The 21919-nt window shown below is 56.9% G+C and overlaps 2 protein-coding genes across 3 annotated transcripts; one reads left to right on the forward strand and one right to left on the reverse strand.

Moving 5' to 3' along the window:
- Positions 1-381: 381 nt before the first annotated feature.
- On the forward strand, positions 382-17651 carry Klhl21 (kelch like family member 21). Of its 2 annotated transcripts, none has more exons than XM_046424443.2 (4): positions 382-1490; positions 3334-3739; positions 7212-7284; positions 15130-17651. In XM_046424443.2, the coding sequence occupies exons 1-4, from the start codon at positions 470-472 to the stop codon at positions 15190-15192; spliced, it is 1563 nt and encodes a 520-aa protein (XP_046280399.1). In that variant the 5' UTR covers positions 382-469; the 3' UTR covers positions 15193-17651. The 2 variants fall into 2 exon arrangements, with proteins under 2 accessions (XP_046280399.1, XP_046280398.1); XM_046424442.2 differs by lacking the exon at positions 15130-17651 and adding an exon at positions 8355-11154 and having other exon boundaries at positions 391-1490.
- Positions 13481-21837, reverse strand: Zbtb48 (zinc finger and BTB domain containing 48). Its single transcript, XM_046424441.2, has 11 exons — positions 21720-21837; positions 20527-21219; positions 19837-20078; positions 16810-16921; positions 16075-16167; positions 15588-15674; positions 15271-15425; positions 14626-14762; positions 14391-14555; positions 13908-13996; positions 13481-13829 (listed from the first exon to the last, which is right to left on the reverse strand). Exons 2-11 carry the CDS (start codon positions 21214-21216, stop codon positions 13533-13535), a joined length of 2067 nt encoding a protein of 688 aa, XP_046280397.1. The 5' UTR covers positions 21217-21219; positions 21720-21837; the 3' UTR covers positions 13481-13532.
- Between the last annotated feature and the right edge of the window lie 82 nt (positions 21838-21919).

Here is a 21919-nt window from a genome sequence, read left to right on the forward strand (position 1 = left end):
GCCAGAGGGGTGGCCGCAAATCCGGGCGCCGAGCTCGCCTCCGGGATTTTGCTCGGCAGCCAGGGTGGGTGGTGGGCAGGACCCTGAGGTCAGCAACCCCCGCGCGCGCAAGGCCGCCGCAGGAGGCCAGCACTTGCCGCCCGCCGATCCCCGCACGGCGCCGGCGGGAGGCTGCAGGAAGCCCCGGAAGGGCGGAGAGAGGGAGCGGGCGCGGGCGGCGGTGACTCAGCCTGGAGGGCCGGGGGCGGGCGCGGCGCGGGGGTGGCAAGCCCGCGCCGCAAGCCGGCTGCTGACGGGAGGCGTACCGAACCCGGAGGGGTTAACTGGGCGTTGCAATCGGCGTCCCGCCCCCAAGCCCCGCCTACTAAGGCCACCGCGCCCGGCTGTACTTATAGCGGCGGTGCCCAGCGCGTCGCGTCCCTCCGCAGGCCCCGGCCGCGGCATCCCAGAGTCCCGAGGTGAAGGTGCCATGGAGCGGCCGGCGCCCCTGGCCGTGCTCCCTTTCTCGGACCCCGCACACGCCCTGAGCCTGCTGCGCGGCCTGAGCCAGCTCCGCGCAGAGCGCAAGTTCCTGGACGTGACCCTGGAGGCGGCGGGCGGGCGCGACTTCCCAGCGCACCGCGCCGTGCTGGCGGCCGCCAGCCCCTACTTCCGCGCCATGTTCGCTGGGCAGCTGCGCGAGAGCCGCGCAGAACGGGTGCGCCTGCACGGCGTGCCACCCGACATGCTGCAGCTGCTGCTGGACTTCAGCTACACGGGCCGCGTGGCCGTGAGCGGCGACAACGCCGAGCCGCTGCTGCGCGCCGCGGACCTGCTGCAGTTCCCGGCCGTGAAGGAGGCGTGCGGCACCTTCCTGCAGCAGCAGCTCGACCTGGCCAACTGCCTGGACATGCAGGACTTCGCGGAGGCCTTCAGCTGCGCGGGGCTGGCGAGCGCGGCACAGCGCTTCATCCTGCGCCACGTGGGCGAGCTGGGTGCTGAGCAGCTGGAGCGGTTGCCTCTGGCGCGCCTGCTGCGCTACCTGCGCGACGACGGGCTTTGCGTGCCCAAGGAGGAGGCGGCCTACCAGCTGGCTCTGCGCTGGGTGCGCGCGGACCCACCGCGCCGCGCCGCGCACTGGCCACAGCTGCTGGAGGCAGTTCGCCTGCCCTTCGTGCGCCGCTTCTACCTGCTGGCGCACGTCGAGGCTGAGCCTCTGGTGGCGCGCTGCCCACCCTGCCTGCGCCTACTACGCGAGGCGCGCGACTTCCAGGCGGCGCGCTACGACCGCCACGACCGCGGGCCCTGTCCCCGCATGCGCCCGCGCCCCTCTACCGGCCTTGCTGAGATCCTCGTGCTTGTGGGCGGCTGTGACCAGGATTGCGACGAACTGGTCACGGTTGACTGCTACAACCCACAGACGGGCCAGTGGCGCTACTTGGCCGAGTTCCCCGACCACCTGGGCGGGGGCTATAGCATCGTGGCTCTGGGCAATGACATCTATGTGACGGGTGAGTGCGCTGGGGGCTGCCCAGGGGAAGCCCACCACCTTTCCAGGAGACAGCCGCAGAACCTGGACTCGAGGGCCCACCTGAGTCTAAGCCAGAGCCTGGACAACTGCGTTTCTCCAATTACTTTCAACCTAAAATTGCGCCTTACGTGAGCAGAGACAAGTAGCTGCTTGTGGGCCCAGTTCCTGGTGCGGTAGGGCCTGCCTGGCCCGGGAGGTGCCTCCCTCCTGTTTGAAGAGACGGCCATTCACTCACACAATGAATGCTTTCTTTTTCTCTGCAAGGAATGTGGGGACACGCAGGAGGCTAACTCCTGGTGAGGCACCCGTTCTCCCCAGCCAGGACATTTCTGCCCTGCTGGGCCACCAGGGCCCCCTGACTCCTTGGCTTTATCCCCAGTGACAAGGTTTCTTGGGACTTGCACCTAGCCAAGGGGCTGTGGGTCACATGGTGTTTAGGCTGAGCTGGCCTGCCACTGTAAACACCATCACGTGTTCGGTTTTCTTCCAGTTACTTGGCTCAAACCCCAAAACACTGCCGAGTCATGGTGGGCGGACCCCAGCCTGACCCAGTCCTGGGCTTTTACCACGTTTTTTATTAAGGATGAATCCCTTTTCAAACAGGAGGGAGTCTACCCCTTTCTGTGGGGCAAGCAGGGGCGGCCTGTGACTGCTATATAAGGAAAGAAATGACTAGGGCAGGCCTCTGGCGCTGTTATCAGGCAGGGAGGCTCCAGCTGGTTTATCACAGTGGCTGTGCCCCAGCCTGGCACGTTCAGGAGAGAATTTACTCTGAGCCATGCCCCAGCCCAGGGATGTCCTGGGGTCTGACCACGCTTCCTGGCCCGCTGTCTGGCAGCCAGCCGACCCTCTGTTGATATTTGTCAGAATATATCCCTCTTTCCAATTTGAGGTTGGCCCTTTTTTGTTTGGGGACCATGTCCCCAACTGCCACCCATCTCCATCCCCTCTGAAGTCTGACATGTGGCTTTGAGCAGAGAACTCCCTCCAAGAACTGGCCAGACTTGCCCCAGCTTCTGCATGCCCTTCCACAAATGTCACAGCTGAGCAGCTAATCCTTTGGGTTTCAGGCAGGTGGCTGGGTCATTCCATTCAGCTGGCCTGGCAGTTGGGAATTTCCTGGGGGCCAGGAAGCTGGTTTCAGCTGCCTTTGCCACAGCACCTGGGAGGAAGGTACAGGCCCAGATGGAGCTTTACAAGAATGTCTTCTCCCTTCCAAAGCTCAGGGCTGTGAGACAGAAGGTGTCTCTAATCCTGTCCTGCCTGTGGCACCGGCCTCCGAGGCCAGGGGAGACAGTCCCCAGAATTCCTTAGAAGAGCATACATCATACTTGTACAGATTGATGAGTTTTTCAAATGAAACCCATCCCTGTAACCTGCCCCAACACCAGAACCCTGACGCACCCTGATAGCATGATCTTTGGTTAGGTCTCTGGCTCACAGCCTGGGTTTCCTCTCACCTTGTTCTGGCAGAACCCTGGTTAAAGAGTGCCCAGGAAGGGTAGAATTTGGTGAACAAGCTCTATGCTTTGTGGCTACCCAGGAGAAGTAACCAGATAACCTGTTGGTGTTGGGTGATTCTGTCGGGGATCCTGACAGAGGCTGCCTGCATATTCAGCAGAGTGCCCCAGGGCTTAGGTGTGCACTATGACAGTGGTCCCCACCAAAGCCCAGAGCTTCTGACCTTTGGCCACTTGCATTTCTCGGGTGAAGGCCAATGAGGTTAATTCCTCTCCAGGGAGAGGCCCTGGTAGTTCAGGAAGGCACAGGTAGGTGACTCGCCCTGAGTGAGCTGACCATCTGCCCATTGTGCATCCTGGCAGGTGGTTCGGATGGCTCACGGCTCTACGACTGTGTGTGGAGGTACAACTCCAGTGTGAATGAGTGGACCGAGGTAGCACCCATGCTGAAGGCCCGGGAGTACCACAGCTCCTCTGTGCTGGATGGGCTGCTGTACGTGGTGGCTGCAGATAGCACGGAGCGCTATGACCACACCACTGACTCCTGGGAGGCCCTGCAGCCCATGACCTACCCCATGGACAACTGCTCCACTACGGCCTGCCGTGGCCGTCTCTACGCCATCGGCTCCCTGGCGGGCAAGGAGACTATGGTGATGCAGTGCTACCATCCAGACACCGACCTGTGGTCACTGGTGGACTGTGGTCAGCTTCCACCCTGGTCCTTTGCGCCTAAGACTGTGACTCTGAATGGACTCATGTACTTCGTCAGGTGAGTCCCCACATGCCTGATGCCCTGTGTGTCTGGCGTGTGTGCGTGTGTGTGCACATGCACTACACGCTACTAGGGACTGAGCGTGCTAGGCAAGCACTCTCCCTCTGAGCTGCATCCCCAGATCTTTCTTAACAATTTTTTGAGACAGGGTCTCACTAAGTTAGTTAGGGTCTTATTAAGTTACTGAGGCTGGCCTTGAACTTGCGATCCTCCTGCCTCAGTTTCCCAAGTTGCTGGATTACAGGTGTATGCCACCATGCCTGGCCTGGTTTTCTTTTCTTTTTGGTACTGGGGATTGAACTTAGGGGCCCTCGACCACTGAGACACATCCCCAGCCCAGTTTTGTATTTTATTTAGAGACAGGGTCTCACGGAGTTACTTAGTGCCTCGTTTTTTTGCTGAGGCTGGCTTTGAACCCGCAATCCTCCTGCCTCAGCCTCCCGAGCTGCTAGGAATCAGGCGTGCACCACTGCACCCAGCTCTGGTTTTCTTAATGGGTGGTGAGTTGGGTTCTTTTAGAAAAAGAGCTGCAGCCCTGGCAGCTCAGAGCAGAGACAGGCAGCCAGTGGGTCACTGGGCATCTGCTAGTCTAGCACATGTGAGCGAAATCACCAGCTCTGTCCACTGGTTACGCCAGATGGCCCTCCTGGCCGCTGAGTGGCCTCCCTGCATGCGCACAGTACTGTGTGTGTGCACGCACACATGGGGTACGTTCCTGCATTTGCTGCTCCCTTTCCTGGCCTAGAGCCTACCTGAAACTGTGGGACCAGGAAGGAAGGAGGGAGCATGAATGACAGTCCCCTTTGCCCCCTTTCCCCCTGGGACTTTGAACAGGGGGTAAATGCCCAAGGCCTGAACAGCACTGGCCTCTGTCTGCTTCACCCTGGAAACAGGAGACTCTCGCTCAAGGTGAGCAACAGAGGGGGAAAGGTGTCCATTGCTGGTCATACAGTGCTCAGGGGCCTGCGTCGACATATGCCAAAAGGCCTACTCTGAGAAAGCCCTGGAATCTCAACCAGGTCTGGTCCTGTTATAAAACTGCCTGACCCTCCTCCCTCCCCGGCATCTTGGAAGTGTCTTCAAAGAGGGGGTGGGGATGGCTATAAATACAACTCTCAGAATGCCAGAAACTTCCCTTCAGCCCCTCGGCAGTGGTTCTAGGCCAAGTGCCTTTGAGAATGTCCTCTCTGTCCTGTGGTCCTAGAACTGGAAGTACCCAAGTGCTGCTCTCTCCTGAGACCCACCCGCTTTCCCCTTCCCCTTGCTGGGCCACTCCTGTGGCAACAGGGAGGGCGTGGCCTCTGCCAGCTCTTACTCAGGCTGGGGGCATGTGGGAGGAGGCAGTCCTCAGCCCCGACCCCAGGGTGCGGAACAGGGGGGTGGCCTGCCAGGAGGCTTGGGAGCTGGCCTGGGCCTGAGTAGAGGCTGTGGAAGGAGAAAGAGAAGGACCTGGGGCCCAGGGACTGTGCCCTGTTCCTCCCCCCCACTAACACCCTGCTCATATACTTGGGCTCTTCGAGGACCATATAACCCCTTGCCCAAAATGCCACTTATCTCTGGGTAGTGCCTATGGGCCACTTGCCATCCCCACGGAGACAGCCCGTGTTGTGTAGAGGCTGCGGCTCCTCCTCCCTCCTCTGTGACCAGGGGAGGGGGTTCTGCCCTGTGGCTCCTGTCCTGCAGCGGTCCTGTAAAAGGTGGCTGCTTGGTTAGGGTGCAGTGCAAGAGCCAGGGAGCCCCGTCTAGTCCAGCCCCTTCTGTCTGCAGGTCCCGTGTCTCTGCTGGAAAAGGGGGTGAGGGGTGGGGACAGCTGAGCAGGTCCCCATATTTAATGACCATCGTCCTAGGGCCCACAAACTTGAGTGGGTTCCCATTTTGAAATGGTTGGGTGGGGGGGGAGGGCTCAACACAAGTGTCCTGCTTTGCAGACATGAAAACCCGTATGAAGTTCAAGTTTCTGTCCTGTAGAGTTTAACTGGAGCACAGCCAGCCCTTCCGTTTCAGAACCTCTGTGACTGGTTTTGCATGACAGTGACAGCTTGATACAGAGAGCATCTAAAATATTTGCTGTCTGGCCTTTTTGCTGACCCCCGGCCTTTGTTTTTTGTTGTTGTTGTTGTCTGTTTGTTTGTTTAATATTTTTTTAGTTGTAGATGGGCACAGTATCTTTATTTTATTTATTTATTTTTATGTGGTGCTGAGGATGGAACCCCGGGGTCTCGTGCATGCGAGGCCAGCGCTCTCCTGCTGAGCCCAGCCCCAGCCCCTGACCTCTGTTATGAATCATTACTGCTGCTGTCCAAGGCCGTGCTTTCACACCTTCTGTTGTAGGGGTATCAAACAGGGAGGAAGGGTGTTGATGCCCTCATCCCCGTGACTGTATTGGTCCACCTGGGCACCAAGGATTTAGTCAGCCGTGAATAAGACAGGCTCAGGCTCACAGTGATGCTGAGGGCAGAGGCCAGTCCAGGACTCAGAAGAGGCCTGGTCTGGCCTAGTCAGCCAGCGAAGACCTTCCCAAAATCGGGGCTCGGATCAGAATTGGGAGGGTGAGGAGACTGAGGCAGGGTGGGGTGGTTGGGAAGCCCAGGGTGGGAAGGAACTTCAAGATCTGAAAGAGGGGCTGGGATGGTGGCTCAGTGGTGGAGCGCCTGCCTGGCATGCGTGAGGCACTGGGTTCAGTTCTCAGCACCGCGTATAAATAAATAAAGGTCCATCAACAACTAATAAAATATTTTTAAAAAAGAAAGATCTGAAGGAATCTACCAGGACTGTCACAAGGGAGTAGCAGCTGCTTTCTGCTGGCTGACTCACCAAAGGGCTGCAGGTATCCCAGGGTGTAATCTCTGGGTTTAGGGAGCAAGACTGGGTTCTAGTCTTGGAGCCTGAAATCACTCTCTAAGACAGTGGGGATGGGGTCTCCCACTGAGAGAGCTGCCATTTGGCATCAAAAACTCCCAAGTTGTCCAGGCACAATGGTGCACGCCAGCAGCACGTGAGGCTGAGGCAGGAGGATCACGAGTTCAAAGATAGACTCAGCAAAAGCAAGGCCCTAAGCTACTCAGTGAGATCCTGTCTCTAAATAAAATACAAAATTGGGCTGGGATGTGGCTCAGTGGTTGAGGGCCCCTGAGTTTAATCCTCAGTACACCCACCCACCCCCCCAAAAAAAAAAAAACCTCCAAGTCACAGCTGGGTAGGTGGCACATAGCCTGTAACTTCAGCAAAAGAGAAGGCTGAGGTAGGAGGATGGTGAGTTGGAGGCAACTTAGTGAGACCATCTCAAGATGGTCATAAAAAGGGTTGGGGATGTGGCTCAGTGGTAGAGCACCCTCAGTTCCATCTTCAGTACTAGGAGTGGGATGGGGAACAAAATTCAGTAGAGGAGCCTTGTGGACTCTGTCCCTTGCTACCCTAGGAGCATCCTCCTTGCTCTGACCAGCTGTCTGCCCCCTCCTTCCCTCCACAGGGATGACTCTGCCGAGGTGGACGTGTACAACCCAGTAAAGAACGAGTGGGACAAGATCCCATCTATGAATCAGGTAACTCTGAAGCTGTGCCAGCATTGTGAGCACAGGCCTGTCCTGGGTCTGCAACCCGCGTGTCATTGTGATGAGTCTTGGGGAGCAGCCGTGTGGGTGGGGCTCTGCCCTCTCTGGGAACCATCTCAGTTCAGAGAAGCTTGGTGTCGTCCTGTTTTGCACTTGAGGCTCACCGAGACCGGTGTTAGATAAAATCCCAGGGCCACCGTTTACTGAGTTGGTCCTTTAGACTTGCTGAGTACCTGCTCTGAGCCAGAGAGCAGAAGGAAGTGAGGGAGGGAAACAGGGTCACCTTAGAGGGACAGCAGGTGCACAAGCCCCAGGGCAGGGAGTGCTTGGTGTGTTTATGGGGCGCCAGCAGCTCTGCTAGAGCAGGGTGAGGTCAGACAGGAGGCTTCTGGAGGCCGAGCCTCCCTCAGCTGGTTCTTGAGGAGCTGACCTTAGGATCACATTAATTGGACAACTGCTGTGCGCTCTGATTGGGACACCCAGACTGCTGCCACTCCTGGTCAAGGCGTCCCTTCTTTCTCTACTCATTAGGAAGAGAAGCACTAAGACTCTGGTGCTGGGAAGGCTCAGTGGCATTGTCCAGGCTTTGGGTCAAGTCCCAGATCTGCCACTATGAGCCACATGAGCCAGTTTCCCTGTCTTAGAGATGGGAAGAAGAGTAGGGCCGGCCCTAGAGGTTCTGTTGCCGAGATGAAGAGAGTGCAAGGAAGTCCTCCTGCGACCTGTACACAGGAGGCGGTGCTGTGGCAGCTGCCCCGGCCACTGTGGAGAGGACCACCTGCCAGGCCTGGGCACTGCATGTGACCCTGGGAGCCCTATTTCCTAGTTGAGGTGTGGAAGGGCATTGGTCTGTCCCAACCGCGTTTCCTGGGAAGTTGGCCGAGGACAGCTCCTGGAACTGCGTCTAGGAAGTGCCCAGGCCACCCCTGGTGAGGGGCTGGTGGGGCACTGCTGATCTCCCCAGGTCCCCAGATACCTTCCTGGCAGAGGGGAGCATGAAGTAGAGGGTCTTCCCTGCCCTGGCTGCCAGCTTCCACTCACCCATCCCCCTTGGCCCACAGGTGCATGTAGGGGGCAGCCTGGCTGTCCTGGGAGGGAAGCTGTACGTGTCCGGGGGATATGACAACACATTTGAGCTCTCCGATGTGGTGGAAGCATATGACCCAGAGGCTCGGGCGTGGAGTGTGGTGGGGCGGCTCCCGGAGCCCACCTTCTGGCATGGCAGCGTCAGCATCTTCCGCCAATTCATGCCCCAGACACCTTTGGGTGGGCGCGGCTTTGACCTGGACAGTGGCAGCAATGACATGGATGCGGGCCGATTTCGGCCACTGCGGAACCCTGAAGAACTGCACTAGCCCTGGCCTGGCCCGGGAGGGCCTTGGTGCAGGGAACCCAGCACCTCGCAGGGGTAGCAGCCCCTCCTTTGTGCCTAAGTCAGGGTGGTCTCACCAGGCAGAGCACGGGCTCTTGAGCACTGACTGAAGCCAGGATCCATTGCCTGGAGGATTTCTGTGCACTGGGAACCCAAGTCACGGCTGCTGGGGCCAAGGCCCGTCATGAATGCCCCTCCCATGGTCCAGGAAGAACCCTGCTGGCACACCTGTGGCTCCCAGAGGTCATCCCTACCCCGTGGCTTCCGACTCACCCGTGCGGCACACACACACTCCCTGCACCGCTTCTCCCACCCTGGGAGCACAGGGCCAGGGGGCTTCCTGTGAGGGTCTGGGAATGGCCCCTGCCTTCCTGCAGGCCCTATCTGGGCCTGTAGCATCAGAAACCAGGAGACGATGGTTGTAGTCGGGTCCCACACTCTGACTAGTGCTGGGTGTCCCAGTGGGCCAGCTCCCCAGATAGAGGGGGTCTGCTCCTCGCCCCTACTGGGATCTCACACCAGAGTGGAGGTGGGCTGCCTCCAGGTGAGACAGGGTCTGGGGACTGAGTCAGAGTAGGAGCCCAGAGGGGTCCAGAGCAGCACACTGAGCTGTTCCCAAGGATACAGTGGGACAGACGCCGGGTGTCCCTGCTCCAGTGGCCTGTGTGTCCTCCTCCAGGGCTTTGTCCTGGCTGGCGGAGGGGAGACTGGAGAAGTGGACTGAAGCCCCCAATTCGAGGTTGTAGCTCCTTGCTGGGAGGCCCTGGGCATCTGTTGCTGACACTGGCCGAATGGACAGCTGCAAAGCCCTAGCTCGCCCTGAGTCAGTGGTCCTTTTGCTTCTAAGGAAGCCCTGGGTACCGTGGCCTCGGCAGTTGGTTCCAAGTTTGAAATGCAGTTTGACCGTTAAAAGCAGTGGGAGGCGGGTATTCTAGAGACAAGGTCAGGTTTGTTTTGGGGTGGGGGTTGCAGTGTTGAGATCAGGGCTTTGCATGCTAGGCAAGTATTCTGCCACTGAGCCGTGGACCCAGTCCCTGGTCAGTTTTGTTTGGATTTTTTGGCCAGAGCTTCTGCAGGAATGGGGGCCGCCTGGACCCCTGAGGAGCTCCTGGGAAAACCACAGCTTGGGAAGGCCCCTTTTTTTGTTGGAAGTGATATGTTTCCAAGGACTGGGGGATTGAGCCCCTTCAGGTAGCCCCCGTGGCCTGTGCTTGGGTCTGTCACTCCCCTCCCTTTGTAGGAAGGGAATCAAGACTCTGCCTCAGGAGGTGGAGGGAAGCAAGGCTCCAGGGCTGCCTTTCCCTGGTGGCCTGGCTGTGCAGCAGGCTCCTGCCAGGAACAGCCTTGGCACCGTCTCTTAGCAAGTGGTACCGAAGACCATTTGCTGGCCAGGTGGCAGGGCTTCTGGGAAGTCCCTGTCTGGCCTGGCCTGCCTGTTCCCTTGTACGGTGTCACTGCTGCAGGTGCCCTCATGTTGGGTTAGAAAGCTGTGTTCTGGAATCCCCTGGCTGGAGTGGCCGCAGCTCAGAGCTCTTCCTGACCATGGGAAGCCATCACCAGTCATTACTGAGCACTTGCCAGGCAGGCAGCACACCCTGAAGCTCTATGCTGGCTTCGTGCCTTGGCCTCCTCTTCCCCCGCCAAGTAACCCCCTCACTGAGCTCCCCCCTCCTCCGCTCTAGAGCTGTCTCCCCGTGGCCCTCGCCTGGCTTCCCTGAGGCTGCTGAGGGGCCCAGGGGTTGTCCTTCCCATGTGAGGTGGCTTGTCTGTCAGCAGAGAAGGCCCTGAGTATGTACTCAGTGCCAGAGTGTGCCCAGTCCACTCTGCCTGGAGACACGGCCACTCCTGTCGCAAGTCATCTTCTGGGATGGAGCCTTCAAGGAAGAGCTCTGGACTCCTGCTCACTGCTGCTTCATGGTGGCTGGCTTACCCCCATTGTCTGGGGGCGCCTGTGCAGGAGAGAGGGGGCTTGGTCTGTGTCCCTCTCCTGCCTGGTCCAGAGATACCCAGGTGTCCACCATCAGGAGTGTGGGTTGAGAAAGACCAAGAGTGGTGAAGAGGAGCAGGACCCTCCCACCCGTGGACCCAGCTGGGGTCCAGCACCAGACCCTCTGTTCCTGCTTTCCCTTTGTCACGGTTCTGGGCTGGGTGGTCCCCACCAGAGGTCTCTACACAGACTTTGGGACAGAGGCTGGGACACCTGGCTATGGGGCTGTCCCCATGTGTTACGTGTATAGAACTTTTCTGTCTATAAGACATTAAGTTATAAAGACTAAAGTGACTAGTATTTAATGCTGATCTAGAACATATTCTATATTTATATGACTCAGAGACTCACAGTAAGGAACACCCTCCTTCCAGTCCTGCCCCAGGGGTGGGAACAAGTTGCTATTTATTTTTGTCTGTTCTCCAGGCTTATGAATGTTGAGAAACCTATCTAAGGTTTTAGGATGCCTTCAATACTTTTTGAAATAAACCTGTTTCCTAGGTCTGGTGTGTCATTGCCTTTATCCTGCTCTGGGGGACCTTTGGCCTGAAGCCAGCAGTGCACAGAACAGGAGCAGAGGCAAGAGTCCCAGTGCCAGGGGTCTTTACAGAGCTTTCCCGGTCCTTCCCACTTCAGTTCACAGGAGATCAAGCCAAAGAAAGGAAGGGGCCCGGATGCAGGGGGCAGGGGTGGCTGCATCTCTGATCTCCAGGACTGGCCACCTCCCGTTCCAAACCTCTTCAGCCCTCCTGGGTAGTGCAGAATGGCGGTTCCTCTCTGCAGGATAACTTGGCTTGGGAAGACAGAAGCCTTAAAATAGAGGACCTCACACATGTCAGGCCAGTGCTCCACCACTGAGCTCTATCCCCAGCCCTATTTATTTGTTTGTTTGCTTGCTTATTTATTATTTCCAGCCCTTTTTGAAACAGAATCTCACTAAATCGCCCAAGCTGGCCTCAAACTTGAAATCCTCCTGCCTCAGTTTCCCAAGTTGCTAGGATTACAGGTGTGCACCAACACACCCCTTTCCAGAACAGATGTGAAGCGGTTTATAACCTACATAGGAAACAGGCAGACCTGGAGTGTAATTACTACACTTGAATACTACCTTTATTACTTCTGAGGTCCCAACGGTCGAGGAATAAAAGGAAAGTGGGCCAAGTACAGTGGCACATGCCTGTGATCCCAGCTACTCAGGAGGCTGAGGCAGGAGAATCACAGGTTGAAGATCAACCTCAGCAATATATCAAGGCCATAAGAGGGCTGGGATGTAGGTCAGTGGTAAAGTGCCCCTGGATTCAATCCCAAGTACAAAAATGAAAATAAAGGTACCTGGGTCTTGAATCTAAAACATTTTTTAAAAATGTTTTTTAGCTGTTGATGTACCTTTTATTATATTCATTTATATGTGATACTGAAAATCAAACCCAGTGCCTAACACGTGACGCAAGTGCTCTACCACTGAGCCACAACCCCAACCCCATATTTTTTTGAAGCCTATTTTATGTTTATGTGGCACTGAGGATCAACCCCAGTGCCTCACATGTGCCAGGAAAGCGCTCTACTGCCGAGTTCTAACCCAGCACCTCATTTCCCTAGTCTCCGGCTCTAAGAGGATCGTGTTCCAGGAATCTTCCTGTGATGGGATTTCAGCAGTGCCCAGCTCTGGTCACTGGGGTCATGAGCATTTGAACCAGTGACCTCTGATTCGGACTATTACAGAATAATAGGTAGGGCAGTTTATAAAGGTGTCCACAGATTGTTTGACACCCATCCTGTAAGTGGCCAGAGAGTACATGTCCCCTCCTCTTCAGTCTTGCAGCAGACTGGTGACGGCCTCAAAAAAACAGAATGAACACAGGTGAAGCCATGTGACTTCCAGTGCTAGAGCATGAAGGACCCTGTGGCCTTGGCCTTTGGGATGTATGTTTTTGGCACCCAGCCACCAGGCTGTGTGATAGCCCAAGTGGCCAGTGGAGAGGACCCAGCCCATCTGCACCTCTGTGAGACATCTCGAAAGCAGGTCCCCTAGCCCCCAGGTACATTCTGCAGTGGTTTACTATCCAGTGAGCTCTCATTCGATCCTCTGTGAAGTATGTAGCGTGATACTAATCCCATTAAAAGATGGAGACGAAGCAGTAACTTGCCCAGGGTCACAGGGCTATAAAAAGGAGTTGGGAAGAAACTTAACACACCACAATCTATTTGAGCACCTGAGGGCTTGTCTTCCATGGCTCTCAGCCCCCCATGGCTGCAGAACCTGGCCCCTCTCCATTCAAGGCCTGGCCTCTTCTATAACCCAGGCCTCTTAGACCAAGCTAGGGCCCTCCTAAGGGACATGTCCCTCTGTTGGTATGCTGCCAGCCAGGTTGAGCCTGCTTAGCCAGGAGCCTGGCCTTCCTCAGGTCCCCAGGCAAGCTCGGATACTCCTGAATTGGCCCAGTATCTTGGCTCCAGCCAGTGAGGCCGTCATCATGGGCCACCACTCCACAGAAGTTTAGGAATGAATTCTACCTGATGTCACCCCTAAAACAGGAACACTACCAACTCTGGCCAATGCTACCAGCTCTAAAATCTGAAAGAACAGAGGCCAGGATAAAGAAAAAAAATAAATAAATAAAGGGCAGAAGACAGATGTGGGAAAAACCGAGTCCAAGGGTTTGGCACCCAAGGCTGCCTGCCCCCATGATGTCCTGTTCAGCTGAGGAGCTGAGGAAGCTGCTAAGTCCAGAGGACGGGACAGGGCACCAGCAGGGGCACAGGTGAAGAAAGCAGCATTGACTGTCTCCAGGGCATCAGGAAACAGACAGTTGGGCAGGCCAAAACAATCCAGTCCAAAGCCAAGTGGTTTATTGGCTGGGACCAAGCAGACAGGGTGAGCTACGTGTCACAGTCCTCTGGAACAGCAGCTGTGATGATGAGTGAGGGCTCCAGGACACCGGGGCCAGCAAAGCTCTCCTCTGCACACAGTCTCTGGCCAGGGAGCTGGGAGGCCAGGCTGCCCTGGGCCAGCGACTCCACGATGACCTCAGCCGAGCCCACTTCCAGCTCTGCAGGTGGCTGGAGGGCCACCACCACCATCTTCTCGTCCTCAATGACCAGGTTGCGGAGCTTGCGCTGCCGTGGGTTGTAGTTCTCCACCCGATCGTGGATTTCCATGTGCCTGCGCAGGTGGGCCTGCGGGGAGTGAGAGCTCAGGGATGGGGGCAGAGCCTGGGGGAGGGAGAGGTGACCCTGGGCGCCCCTGCCACCTACCTGCCGGGTGAACTTGTAGCCACATTCAGTGCACTCGAACTTCCTCACTCCCTTGTGCCGTCTGACGTGCACACGTAACTGTTCCACGGCTGCAGGAGTGACGGGGCCACAGGTATCAGGAGCCGGGGAAACATGGCAGAGATATGCCTGAGATTGCAGGCCAGGATCCCAGGGCCCAGGAGGAAACCCAGCAGGAGGCCCTGGGCAAGGGTCCCCCCACTACTTGGGGCCAGGCCCTGCCAGGCTCTACAACACCTCCCTGAGTTCACAACTGACCAGGCCCCTGGGGAGCCCCAGCCCCACTTGCACTGTCAGCAGCTCCACTCGCCCCTGTAGGCACTTGAAGACAGAAGATGTCTGCTGGCAGGGAGGCTCAGCAGCTGAGGAGCGTCGCTAGGCCTCTGCTGCCCCCCACCTCTATGGACACTCTCCCACTTGGGTCAGCAAGAAACAGATGGCCCAGCCTTGGGCACCCCCAAGTACCTTTGAAGGTCTTGCCACAGATCTGGCAGAAGTGGGGCCGGCCCTCCTGGTGGCGGCTGGCCACGTGCCTCAGGAGGGGCCCCTTCTCGGTGAAGCGCTGCTCACAGAACTCACAGCTGAAGGGCCTCTCACCTGTGTGAGTGCGGTTGTGCTTGTCCAGGCTGGCTGTGGGGACAAGGCAGGGGCTCAGCACTGGCCTTAGCCCCAAGACAAGGAGGTGATGGGCCTGCCTCACCTTGGGTGCGGAAGGTCTTGCCACACAGATGGCACTGGAAGGGCTTCTCGCCCGTGTGCGTGCGCAGGTGCATGTTGAGGTTGGCCTTCTGAGTGAAGGCGTGGCTGCAGAGCTCGCAGACATATGGCCGCTCATTCCTGTTTGGGTAGGGAGACAAGGCAAGGCCATCACAGAGGGCAGAGGCCCCCCTCACCCTGCTCCAGCTAGGATATGCTGAGCAGGAGGGCTTGGGTGGTACAGGAAAGGGACACCACCACTGTCCAACAGAAAGGAGTCTATGGAAGGGGCTGGGGGTGTAGCTCAGTTGGTAGAGTGCTTGTCTCGCAAGCCCAAGGCCCTGGGTTCAATCCCCAGCACCAAAAAAAAAGGAAAGAAAAGAAAGGAGTCTATGGAGCAGGGAGTCACAAGAAACTAAAAATTTGCCCCAAGAGATACAGTGCCTCGTCTTGGCCTGAAGCCCCTCCCCAGCTCCGGCACCTTAGCAAGCTCTTGCTTGTCCCACAGGTCCCCAACCCCAGAAAGACTGCAGGCACTGGACTCAGGGCAGAAGCACACACATCCCTGTGAATGTAAGCAAATGCTACCTTCCTGGCCCAGCTGCAGGCAGCAGGGCCAGACCCCAGGAGAAGATGGGCTGACCCACACCTGTGCTTGGCCTTGATATGCATCTGCAGTCCATTGCGGCTTGAGGCCCGGTGCCCGCACTCCTCGCACACAAATAGCTTCTCCCCACGGTGCTTGAAAGCCTCATGCAGCTGCAGCTCTGTCCGTGACAGGAAGCACTTGGCACAGGTAGGACACTGTGGGGTAAGGGGGACAGCAGAGCGCCCAGGACCAGGTGAGAACAGCATGGGGCTGCCTAGGATCCCCACAGGCCCCCCAACTTTGTATGGCCACAGCTGCCATGCTTCTGCTCATCCCACCTCAGAGAATGCTGGGCCCAGCCCGGTCTTGACACTTACTGCATGGGGCTTGGGGGCTCCGTGCAGCTTGATCATGTGGCTCTGCAAGTCCTTCTTCTGCATGAACTGCTGGGAGCAGGAGGAACACTGGAAAACAGGCCCACAGTCAACTCCAGGGCAGCCTGCACCAAGGGAACCCTGGCCATTGGGTAGGATGATATGGACAGGGCCCAGTCCAAGATCAAGGAGGGTCCCTGATCTGGCGTGAAAACGGCTTGAGGGGAAGGAAGCTGTCATGAGCTGCCCATGCCATGCCCCCTATGGAAAGAGACAGGCCCAAAAAGACCCTGGAGGTGAGACTGTGGCCAGGGGCACCACCCACAGATGGAGGTCAGTGGATGGGGAGAGAAGGTAGGCTTCTGAACCCATGTCAAGGGGTAGGCCTCTGGGAGGATAAGGGCACCAGGCAAAGGCTCAGCAGGAAGGATCTTGGGGCCAGCACCCACCCCACCCAGGCCCTCAGCTCTGGGAACAGACTGAGCCTGACCTTGTAAGGCATCTCCCCAGTGTGGGACACCATGTGCACCCGCAGCTCCATCCTCCGGCGAAAGGTCTCCTGGCACACGGAGCATGTGAAGACCTGGCAGTGTGAGGGGCAAGCAGGGCCAGCATCAGGGGGAGCCTCTGCCTGTGACAGCAGCCTCTGCTGGGGCTTCCACTTGCTGCTGGGAAGAGTCTGCCTGGGGCGGGGGATGCTAGGGTGGGAGAGGGCAACATGTAACCCACCTGCCCTGACCATCACTGGGCACTGCAAACTACCATGTGCTAAGAAAGGCTTGCCCACCTCAGGCCCAGACAGGCTGGGTGCAGGGACCAAACGACTTCACCCACAGTCCCTGGCCTCAGCTGCAACCAACAGGCCTCTGGGAGGATAAGGGTAGCAGTTAACCAGACCCCACCCACAGGGGACAACTGTGGGATGGTGGGCAAGGTGGCCGGAAGGGCCTTCCCAGGAGCCATTCCTTCTCCAAAACTGAGGGTAGAGCTGGGCCAGGGGCCTCAGCAGGTAAACCCAAAATGTCCTTTCAGGGGTTGTCCCTCCTTCCCTGGAGGCCTATATTCCACTTGTACCAGAGTGTGGACCTGACGACATCCAAGGGCCCTGCAGCTATTTTTAGAGTCATCATCAGAGATGGTCTCCTATTTGGGCCCTTCCCAGATAGCACCAAGACATGGGCCAGCGTGCCCCTGCCCACAAGTACCTGGGTCAGCTCCCAAGTACCTGTTCTGAGCGGTTCATGCAATTCCGGGCTTCATGCTCCAAGAGGTTCTCCTTCCGAAAGTAACACTTCCCACATTTGGGACACTCAAAGGGTTTCTCCCCAGTGTGTTTCCTGCCAGGAGAAGCCACAGGGGTGTGGGGGCTGAGACGGTTTCCTAGCTCTCCCTCACCGGAGGCCCTCTTTGACCACCACTGATGAGAGCTGCACAGCAGAGATGAAGATGTGTCCTGGGACTGGCCATGGCTCACCACATGACCTGTGAGACCCCAGCTGGTGAACACGCAGAGAACAAGCCCCCAAAACCCCTTCCAGCACAGAGGCTCTCAGGAGAAGGCACCCCAGGCCATAAGCCCACACAGCTGTGTGCTTGAGGTCACAGCTGGGAACCAGCCTGAGCCCCACCTCTGCCAGCCTCCCTACGTGGTCCCACAGAGGCTGACGGCTAGCAGTCTTCTTTCTGAGGCAGTAGTATCCCTGGGTTCTGACTACCTGGAGGAATACTTGTCTTCCCAGAGCCTCTGTGGGCTCCATCTTCAAAACTGTGGCCAAAATCGGACCATGCACCTCGCTGCTACCACACAGTCCAACGGCAGATCTGAGCCCCGCATGAGCTAACACACATCCTCCCCTCCACACCATCCTCCCAGGCAAGTTTAAATTCAGAAGCCAGAGGAACCCTTTTAAGACAAGTAGCCTCGGGGCTGGGGATGTGGCTCAAGAGGTAGCGCGCTTGCCTGCAATGCATGCAGCCCGGGTTCGATCCTCAGCACCACCTATAAACAAAGATGTTGTGTCCGCCAAAAACTAAAAAATAAATATTTAAAAAATTCTCTCTCTCTCTCTCTCTTAAAAAAAAAAAAAAAAAAGACAAGTGGCCTGGGGCCGGGATTGTGGCTCAGCGGTAGAGCACTCCCCTAGCAGGGGCGGGACCTGGGTTCGATTCTCAGCACCACTAAAAATAAAGGCATTGTGTTGTGTCCATCTACACCTAAAAAATAGATATTAAAAAAAAAAAAGACAAGTGGCCTGGGGCTGGGATTGTGGCTCAGCGGTAGAGCACTCCCCTAGCAGGGGCGGGATCTGGGTTCCATTCTCAGCACCACTAAAAATAAAGGCATTGTGTTGTGTCCATCTACACCTAAAAAATAAATATTAAAAAAAAAAAAGACAAGTGGCCTTAGTAGCCCTCCATGAGCTGGTGTGCCCCGTACCTTGTTAGCCTGGCTGTGATGTCTCCCACTCAGCCCCGAGAAAGGCCTTCGCCCTTCACCCCTTCCCAACACCTCAACCTGCCATTCTCACTCCTAGCCAAGAGCTTCTCACAGGTTCCTGTGCCTGCCCAAATGCTATTCCCACGGATGGCTTCCTTAGCTGCTTTAAATCTTTGCTCTTTAAATCCTTCCCTGTAAGTCACCCAGACCATGGCTATTTAAGACAGCAACTGTCCCCACCCTGACCCCAGCCCCTGGACCCACTGTCACACTACACATTTACTCATTAGGTTTTACGCTTTCATCTGCACTGTCCTACAAGAAGGTAAGCCCTCAATAATGACCTCTGTTTAGTCCACTGGTGTATCCTGAGTGCTCGTAAGTCTTGTCAGCTATCTGGCAATTTGGTTTTTTGGGGGGGCAGTGCCGGGGATTGAACCCAGGGCCTTGTGCTAGGCAGGTGCTCCACCGGTGAGCTACATGCCAGCCCTGTCTGTCAGTCTGTGGAATGAACTAATGAACACTGACCGAAGAGCCCATGGGCTACCTCACAACCCGCCAGAGGCCAATTCTCTCATCCCCTGCCACAGTATCAGCTGTCCTCAGGCCCTGCTGCAGTGGCCTCCTGAAAGCACTGTTCCCCTCCCAGCTCTCAGGGCCAACCAGCAACATACAGCCCGAGATAAAGAGGAATGGAGACTGTTCTGCACTGGAATCTTTCAGTAGCAGACAGCCTAAGTGTCTGGGCAGGACACACAGGCCCAGAGTTCCCCACATACTGGGATTACCCAAAGGCTCCACTAGTGGTAACCACCCTGAGCACAGGGGTAGCAAAAGGTCTCAACCCCAGCTCCAGGATCACCGCTGGCTTCCCAGAGTATCAGACTGAGAACAGTTATGTGACACAACCTGGCTTGCTCCAAAAGCGCACTGTGATGTCTTGGGCTGGAGAGTGGCAGGAATGGAAAGCCTGTCACCTACTTGCTGTCCCCAGAGGCTTTGCAGGCGCTCCAGAGCAGCGCTGTGCAAGAGGACTCTCTAGGACAGTGGAATGTCTGCGCTGTCTGCTTAGCGGCCAGGAGCCACACGGCTACCAAGCACTTGAGATGGGGGTAGTGTGTCTGAGAAACTGAATTAACTAATTTTAAATTAAAATGGATTCACAGGGGCTGGGGTTGTGGCTCAGTGGTAGAGTGCTTGCCTAGCACATGTGAGGCACTGGGTTCGATTCTCAGCACTACACAAAATAAGTAAATAAAATAAAGATATGTGTCCATCTACAACTTATTAAAAATAAAACAAAAACAAAAATGGACCAGGGGACTGCTGGTTACCTTATTGGACACTCCAGCTTTAGACAAATGGTCTTTTATGCTCTACTGACACCTCAAAGCTAATGTCCCCAGAAATGGAAATAGCACCAATCCTCAAGATGAGCACCTAGCCCAAAGCCCACACTGCCAGGCTTTAGAAATTGCTAAGGTCAGGCCCTAGTTTCAGCTTAGAGTCCACAGGATTTTCCATTCCCCACAGCAGAAGCCAGGAGGAGGTCAAAGTCCACAGTTGGCACAACCTGTTGACAAGGTGTCTACTAATCCATCTCTAACCAAAAGACACACAGTAGAAGGGGGAGGAAAATCTGACCCAAACCAGGTTCCCACACCCTGATAAACAGAGGTATGCCCACACCAGGCACTATGTTAGTCTGAGCTAAAGCCCCCAGCCCCTACAAAGCCCACAAGTGGGAAGTACAGGACCCCTCCCCCAACATAGGAATGGCAGACAGGAAAAAAAAAGTAGAAAAACAATGTTTACCTGTTGTGCACTTTTAGATAATATTTGCTGAGGAACTTTTTATGACATGTGGGGCATTCAACCGGCACCGCTGTACCTTTTCTGTTCTCAGCGGGCTCGGCTGCTAGGGAACCTGTACCCAGAGCTGGCTCTGCAGCACAGGGCTTTCTGATTATGTTTGACTTCCTCCTGGTCAGCACAGTCTCAGGCTCAGAAACGTAATCGCCATCCCCGTCGTCCTCAACTTGAACCACCACTTCCCACTAGAGTAGAAGAGGCAGCAGGAGGGGGTGGGGTCACCAAATTAATCAGCAGGGGTTGTGGGGACCCAGCGTTAGTTCCATCCCAAACCCCAACCCAGATGAGTCCTTTCATCAGGGATTGGTCCCTTCAGGAGCCCAGGGCAGACATCTGAATCTTGGATATGGGGAGAAGTGACTGTTTCTATAAGACACTGGAAGCCTGGCCAGATTTCACTACTTGAGGGAAACATCTATAACCCTGATGCTGCCCACTCCACCCCCAAAGAAGTTGGCAATCGTAGACAGCTGTAACTCACAGAATGGTCAGCTGAGGTCACTGGCTTCCTATGTTCAGAGAAAGCCTGTTCCACTACAACAGAGATTCTACTTTGGGGTCCAGAGCACCCCAGAACTGTCCATCTTTTCCCCAACTTTTGCCTCCCTGGTTCCAGCACCCTGGGCACAGTACCTCATTACACCCGCCCTGCAGCTGGGCACCTTCAGCCTCAAAGGGCCTTGGGGGCACTTTGCAGTCCTCAGACTCTTTGTCATCTGAGGGACAAGGCTTCAGAGCCTGCTTGAGTTTTCCAGCAAGGAAGGAGGGGCTCTCACTCTGAATAGGGGAGCTGAACTGGGACCTCTGGGGGCTGCGACTGCCTCTAGGCTCCTGATCCCTGGGGACTAGGCCAAGAGTCCTTGTAATCTCCTCTTCCTCCAAGTCTGTTGGCTCCTTAAAGTGGCTGTTCACATCCTGAGGGGCAGGTTTCCCCAACCCACTCTGGCCACCTGATGCCTGTCCCACTGAAGTTTTGGGCTGGAAGCTCTGGCACAGCTCCACAGCCTCTGGTACTCGCAACTCCCTGGCTGCCAGGAGCACTTGATCCCGGTTCCCTGAGGTGAGGGCGAGGTGACCAGTGTAGAAAAAGTCCAACAGGAGGCCAAAGATCCCAGAGAAGCCAGCAGGGAGGACAACACTGCCCCCTGGGCCATCCCCATAGAGGCTCTGGAAGAAGTGGCTGCAACAGGCGAGGACACTCCAATGTGCCTTGAACACCAAGCCCCCCACGTCTAGGGTGGCATCGCAGTACTGGCCCTTCTCCCGCTGCTTGTTGAGCTCCTGCAGAACCCTCACACTGTGCTGAACGAAGGAGCCGTCCATGGTCTGAAGGAGAAGAAGGCGGAAGTGACACCCTGGCCAGCCCAACCGAGAATAAGAGAAAGCCCCTCGTTTTGACAAGATCGAAAAGGGAGGATGGACGCTACTCACGCACACTAATCAGGAAAAGGGCCGAGGTCAAGGTTAAAGGGTGCACCGCGGAGCACAGGAAGGGACTGACAGCTGGGGGCGGGGGGAGCGGGGGTCATACTGGATTGGCCAGAGGATGGTGCGGGCAGGGCATGGCGGGGACAGGACAGGGTCGTGGAGTGGTGCGGCTGGGAATAACGAAGTTTGAGGGAAGGGGGCGGCAGACGAGTGCGAACAGATCGGCGGGGCTCAGCCAGAGGACCCCGAGCCGGGGAGGGCGGCGGCCGCGCACAGGTGAGCGGAGCTCACGCCGCACCCGCAGGTCGCTAGCGCGGGCGAAAGGCGGCCGCGGCCACACTACCGTCGGCGGCTAAGGCGGCCCGCAGTCCCCCTCCCGTGCCCCGTGCCCTCCTCACCCGGACCGGTCCTCCCTGCGCCCGCTGCACCGGCCCCACTTCCGTCTCTTCCCTTCCACAGCCCACGGACCAACTGCCCCGGCCCGACGTGCCCTGCCCACCGAGCGCAGACGCCGCCGACGCCGCGCCGGATGTGACGTCAGGGCGCGACGGCCCGGGGGGAAGACTCCGAGATGTAGGGTTCTCAGCTCGGCCCTGGG

Source organism: Marmota monax, unplaced genomic scaffold (genome assembly GCF_021218885.2).
Source record: "Marmota monax isolate L192 unplaced genomic scaffold, Marmota_monax_Labrador192_F-V1.1 WCK01_AAM20220418_F8-fsc00080, whole genome shotgun sequence".
Lineage (NCBI taxonomy): Eukaryota > Metazoa > Chordata > Mammalia > Rodentia > Sciuridae > Marmota > Marmota monax.

Excerpts from the sequence above, each read along its gene's own strand:
- Zbtb48 (XM_046424441.2), bottom strand. The coding sequence starts at position 21,216 with ATGGACGGCTCCTTCGTTCAGCACAGTGTGAGGGTTCTGCAGGAGCTC. Across the intron at positions 15,675-16,074 it reads CTGGGGAGATGCCTTACAAG|TGTTCCTCCTGCTCCCAGCA; the intron begins GTCAGGCTCAGT and ends CCTGTTTTCCAG. Across the intron at positions 13,830-13,907 it reads GCTACAAGTTCACCCGGCAG|GCCCACCTGCGCAGGCACAT; the intron begins GTAGGTGGCAGG and ends CACTCCCCGCAG.
- Klhl21 (XM_046424442.2), top strand. The coding sequence starts at position 470 with ATGGAGCGGCCGGCGCCCCTGGCCGTGCTCCCTTTCTCGGACCCCGCA. Across the intron at positions 3,740-7,211 it reads GGACTCATGTACTTCGTCAG|GGATGACTCTGCCGAGGTGG; the intron begins GTGAGTCCCCAC and ends TTCCCTCCACAG. Across the intron at positions 7,285-8,354 it reads AGATCCCATCTATGAATCAG|GTGCATGTAGGGGGCAGCCT; the intron begins GTAACTCTGAAG and ends CTTGGCCCACAG.